The following is a 5806-nucleotide window of genomic DNA, read 5'->3' as shown; positions in this document are numbered from 1 at the left end:
TCAGAGACAAGCCAGGAAAGAAGCAGACTAAGAGGAGAAAGAATCAGTTTGAGAAGCCAGCTCCCAAAGATACTTCAAGGATGGCAACAATAACCTGCAGCAATTGCAACTTGACAGGGCATAGGTACACTAGCTGCCACAAAAATCTGAAGCCATCCCTAGCAATGAGAAGGAACCAACACCAGGTTAAATGATGTTTATATATGTTGTCACTGCAGGTTAAATCTTTGTATATTTAATACTATGTTCTAATCTATCTATATGTTGTCACTGCAGGAAAACAGGAGAGTTGATGCACCAAGGGCAAGAGCTCCTTCTGCAACCAGTGCAACAGCAAGGACAGCTCCACCAGCAGCAAGGGCAAGAGCAACTAGGGTTGTACCTAGGGAATCTCCTTCTCCTCCTGCTCCAACAGCAAGGACAACTCCAACAGCAACTAGGGCTGTACCTAGGGCAGCTCCTTCTGCTCCTGCTCCAACAAGGCCAAGTTCATCTTCTGCTGCTGCTGATAGGCCTAGTTCATCTCCTGCTACTGTTGCTAGGTCAAGGGCAAATAAAACATTCATACCACCAAGACTGTCAGGTACTGGAAGAGTGAGAAAGCCATCATACAAGATGTCTGAATGGTTCAATTGTTCTCAAGGCAGCAAGAAGTGATGTAATGTTGAAACGTGTTTAATTCAGCCTTTTTTGGCTAGTTTGTGATGAAGAATATTAAGAATTTCATGTTGAAACCAGTTAAATCAAGTCCAAGTGGTGGACTATGTAATGTACCTAATGGTTGTCATGCACTATGATACTCTGGTTATGATGATGTGATGATGAACTTATTAGTTATGATGTTTTGCAAGAAGTTTTCATTCTGTTGTTGTGATGATGAGCATAGTTTCATTCTTAATTTTTTACAAGAAATCCAAAAAAATTGCACACAAATAAAAACCCTATTGGTGCATAGTTACTGACATATTAATTTTTTAAATTCAAAAAAATTGCACAAAAATAGTTTGGCCTGGGGATCGAACCCAGGACCAATGGGTAGTAACCCAGGACCAGTGTGCACTTGCCGACAGCCACCCCCACCGCCGTCGCCATGGAGTGGCAGCTGGCCATCGAAGAGCTCGCCGGAAACAACCACGAGATGTGCATGCAGTACAGGGAGATCGCGCGCTGGTTCCCTAGCCTGGCGATGCTGAGGAACCATGCCCGCGGCCTGGTGAAGGTGATGACACCTGCCGAAAGGCAGCGTGCATTCCCTGCCGGCCGCACAGTCCCGCCGCCGACCATTCTCCTGTGGGCGATGCGCGAGGTGCAGCGCTCCCCAGACCCCAGGCAGCGCGCCCGTTGGTGGATGTACCGCTCATCCACCACACCGCCGGCCGCCGCGGATGACATCACCGACGCCGTCCTCGCTATCCCAGCCCCCATCAACAACGCCTACTGGGAGAGGCGCAATCCATGGGTGCTCCGGCCAGACGACGACTCTGACGCCGAGTCCGAGTCCTCTAACGACTACGACTCTGACGAATCTGACGACTACTCCTCCTACTCCTCTGACGACAAGGTGGACGAGGTCGTCGTACTCTCCTCCGACTCCTCCGACGACGAGCTTGATGTGTAGCTCCTGGCGCCCGTCCTCCACGCCGTCGAGGGGCAGAAGAACAGCCAAATTGATGTGGAAAAGCTGCCGGAGGTCGTCGACAACCAAGAGCTCATCGTTGTCAAGCAAGAAGAGGAGGGCGGTGGTGAAGAGGTGGTGGAGCCACCGCCGGCCAAGAAGAAGAGGGCGGCGGTGAACAACAATGAAGTGCGGTGCTCCCAACGCCTGAAGATGCTGAAGAAGGAGGAGTGACATGTTGTCTTCAGTTTCGTCAAAAGAAGAAAAAGTTCAGTCTCGTCAGTATGTTAGCATGCCAGTTCTATCTATGTCAGTTCTATCTAGGTTAGTATGAACTTGCTATCTATGTTAGGCTATATATGCAGGTACTATCTATGTCAGTTCTATCTATGTTAGTATGAACTTGCTATCTATGTCAGGCTATCTATGCAGGTACTATATATGTATGCCAGCAGTATTATGTTAGTATGCCAGGTACAAACTAAACTTAATCCAACCTGATAATTAATGACAAACATAGTACTCTCACAAATCTGATAGACAATCCAAGGTTCACCACAATAAAGCTTAACACATTCCAAGTTTCCTCCATAGCTAGTACAAAAGACATCATTAACACACATGGTCAGCCAACAACACAACTTAGTCCTCATCACAAATAGACTTGATCTGGTGAAGCTTCCTCTTGTTGCTATCACCTACTGTCTTCAGCTCAACAATGCAGGAAGCAAGAGTGCTCTTCTCCATGGTCAACTTCTCCTTCACTTTCATCAGCTCAGCAATGCAACAATCCAGCTTATCCTTCTCTTTCTTCAGGTCATCCTTCTCTTTCTTCAGGTCAGCATAGCAAATCTCCAACATCCTCTTATCAGAGCTCAACTTTTCCTTCTCTTTAAGATGCTTGAACTTCAAATTCCTAATGACAGTGGCTTGAGCTACATGAATTTGCTTTAACTGGACAACAACAGCCTTCAATTTCTTGATCTCAGCATCCTTTGTCATGCTGCTTTCCACACACACTGAAATGTTCTCAACATCATTCTTATGGTTTACCTCAGGCTGGCTATCCTTATAATCCAATAGGTTGTTCACATCTTCAACAAGCTTCTCATATGTCTCCTGCAACTCTTTTTTCTGCTGTGTGAGATTGTGTACAGTGCTTGAATGCTCCAGGCATGCCATCTTGTTATCATGCTGGCTATGCTCATACATAAGCCACAGCTTATGAATAGCATTCTGCAGATGCTCTGGCCAATGCTCATCTACCCACTGCACTAATCCACAATTTCCAACACCCTGCAATACAAAAATTCAGTACATGAATAGTACCTATGAACCCTAGAACATGAACAGTCCCTATGAACCCTAGAACATGAACAGTACCTATGAACCCTAGAACATGAACACGAACTGGAATGCTGCAAACAAAACTTGAAACTTACTTCAGTGGCACATGCAATGAACCTCCTACCAGTGCTTATCCCCTCAAATGCAACATATTTCCTCCCTGGATTCCCATGCTCACAAAACACATTCAAGTCATCAGCAAGACCCTCGAATGACGGATCATCAATTGTAGCTGGGATCTGAGAAATCCAACAAAAACTTGTTCAAATCGAGCATTGTTGAACCCTAGAAACCCTAGAACACAAATGAGCAACAAGGTTCTGACCTTGAGAGGGGAGTCATCGGAGGAGATGTACTGCGCGGCGGAGCCCTTAGTGCTCTCACTATCGCTCCAGGACACCATGGCGGACGGCGGTCGACGGCGACCGGAGAGGGGAGCGAGCTGTCACGACCGGGTTTTCCGGGTAATAAATTTCCAAAAAAGACCGTCGTGCTCATCAGCCCCGGGATTACTGTTAGCTGATGAGGCTCCAACTTGATACAGAAATTCCAAGCAAAATACAAAATATGTAGTACAAGACCGTTCTGGCCTGTGAGTACAACAAATGGTTTCTAGTGGTTGATGGCGGAAGCGGGTTGTGAATCATCAGTGTCTATGGGACTCCAATTCCCACAGGAACAGCTGACCAGGTTAACTCCTATCTTCGCGAGGCTGCTATCTCCCTTGAGTGGGTTCCGGGGCTGGCATCGCGTCGCTCCTCTCCGTGCAAGAAAAATCTGGCCAAGACAATAGCCAGGGACAAGCCAGTGAGTACTTTGAATGTACTCGCAAACATTGTGAACACAGGTATAATATAATAATGATGTACTAAAAATATTTTATGCTCATGACGTCAGTCACAAAAGATAAATAAATCTCGGATATGTGCAAGCAAGTTATTTATAAAATTGCAATAACATAGTAGTATTAAAATTTATGAAATAAATAACAAACAATGCCACAGTCGGGCGTCTTAGCGACACCACATAAAGGGCTTCAAAAAGAATGCCACAGTCGGGCGTCTGAGCGACACCACATAAAAGGGCTTTAAAAGAAATACCACAGTCGGGCGTCTAAGCGACACCACATAAAGGGCTTTAAAAGAAATGCCACAGTCGGGCGTCTGAGCGACGCCACATAAAGGGCTTTAAAAGAAATGCCACAGTCGGGCGTCTGAGCGACACCACATAAAGGGCTTTAAAAGAAATGCCACAGTCGGGCGTCTGAGCGACGCCACATAAAGGGCTTTAAAAGAAATGCCACAGTCGGGCGTCTGAGCGACGCCACATAAAGGGCTTTAAAAGAAATGCCACAGTCGGGCGTCTGAGCGACGCCACATAAAGGGCTTCAAAGAAACAATCATAGTGAATATCCCGGAGGTAGGACCATCCCAGAGATACTCGATAATAACAATAATATCACGGGTTAGTCAATAATAATAATAATCATAGTTATCACAAGTCACAAGCAGTAATTCCATTTCTGGTTAACCGTTTCACCTCCGAAGACCGACGCTAAGACCGATACCTGACCCATCCCAGACTGTAATCCTTAACCATGGACACGGCTATTCGAATAGGTTTAATCTCTGCAGAGGGGGTACTCTTTACCCACGAGTAACGAATTTCTTTAGTCCATCGGGACTAATTCCGTCTACGGTCTTTTTGTTGAAAACACACCTAACTTGCACACACCAGCTTAACTCACCGGTGTCTGGAATCACCCACGACACCTGTCAAGCAAAACTCTAAGTGGGGAGGCTACAACCTCGCGTAGCATGGGATCAAATTTATACCGCGCGCTCTAAGGGGTGCCCCCCTCTCGGTCCCAACCGGAAACACCCATGCCCCGGACCAGGTGGCCTGCCTACCAGCTACAACCGGTATCTTCCACCCTGGCCTCTCTGTACGGTGTGTGCTAGAAAGAGGTTGACAACTTACTGAACCGTACTCTACTTGCTGTAGAGACGAGTGGTAGTACGAAACAAGTATGGGGGTTACTGGAACAAGACTCGATCTACGGTCGACTCAGGAGGTTTAAGTATTCCCTGCATGATTAGCATAACGAATATATTTCAACCAACAGAGTCACCGCTCATATCACCTGGCCATGCCATACCAGACATAACCGTCCCGACGGAGACCGGCGACAAACTCATGCCTACCCAAGGCAGAGGTTTTCCCGGGTTCCTGCCAGTATGCATGCAAGGCACATGAGGGTGATTATCATCACAAGTGTGTTCATTTCCAACAGCATGGAAATCAATAACATGCACCCATGCATATGATCATGTCACATGAAATAACAAGTTTCTCCGAAGTGAGGTGATGTTATAAATGTGTCATCGAACACACAAAAATATTATGCCGGGGTTCAGAATGCTTGCCTTCAATGTGTGGAAAGGCAGGGTGCACTCCAAAACTTGAAACATTTCTCTTCTCTTCCAAAAATCCTATTTTAGCAATATAAAAGAATTAACACACAAAATAAAAACAGCGCAAAAAGTTGTTCTGAAAATTTTTCAAATAAATCTTAAAATAAACTAGACAATATTTGAGAGATGTAGGAAAAAGAATTAATTCATTTGGAGTTATATTTAAAAAGTTATAACCAGTCAAAGTTTAGTCAAAGTTCTGTTTTTAAAAAAAATAGAAAACGGAAAACGGTTCGCCTGGACTACGTCTTCTGAGATTGGTCGCGTACTTACTGGCAATACGCTTCCACCAGAGAAAAACGTATCGGTCGGGTTGCACCACTAGTGGCTTGGGTTGGCTCACCGACAGGTGGTCCCCACCTATCGGGTT

General features: G+C 45.8%; 1 protein-coding gene across 1 annotated transcript; it reads right to left on the bottom strand.

Annotated features, from left to right (window-relative positions):
• Positions 1–2257: 2257 nt before the first annotated feature.
• On the bottom strand, positions 2258–3365 carry LOC119294435. Its single transcript, XM_037572600.1, has 4 exons — positions 3288–3365; positions 3058–3201; positions 2771–2911; positions 2258–2734 (listed from the first exon to the last, which is right to left on the bottom strand). Exons 1-4 carry the CDS (start codon positions 3363–3365, stop codon positions 2258–2260), a joined length of 840 nt encoding a protein of 279 aa, XP_037428497.1.
• Between the last annotated feature and the right edge of the window lie 2441 nt (positions 3366–5806).

The sequence above is a fragment of the Triticum dicoccoides genome, chromosome 4B, assembly GCF_002162155.2.
Source record: "Triticum dicoccoides isolate Atlit2015 ecotype Zavitan chromosome 4B, WEW_v2.0, whole genome shotgun sequence".
In the NCBI taxonomy this organism is placed as follows: domain Eukaryota; kingdom Viridiplantae; phylum Streptophyta; class Magnoliopsida; order Poales; family Poaceae; genus Triticum; species Triticum dicoccoides.
This window is presented reverse-complemented; position numbering and strand designations above follow the sequence as displayed.

What these genes read in the sequence shown, in the direction of transcription:
- LOC119294435 (XM_037572600.1), bottom strand. Translation starts at nt 3,365, where the DNA reads ATGGTGTCCTGGAGCGATAGTGAGAGCACTAAGGGCTCCGCCGCGCAG. An exon ending in TCATTGCATGTGCCACTGAA is followed by an intron (nt 2,912 to 3,057) that starts GTAAGTTTCAAG and finishes TTTGTATTGCAG; the next exon opens with GGTGTTGGAAATTGTGGATT. An exon ending in GCCTGGAGCATTCAAGCACT is followed by an intron (nt 2,735 to 2,770) that starts GTACACAATCTC and finishes AAAGAGTTGCAG; the next exon opens with GAGACATATGAGAAGCTTGT.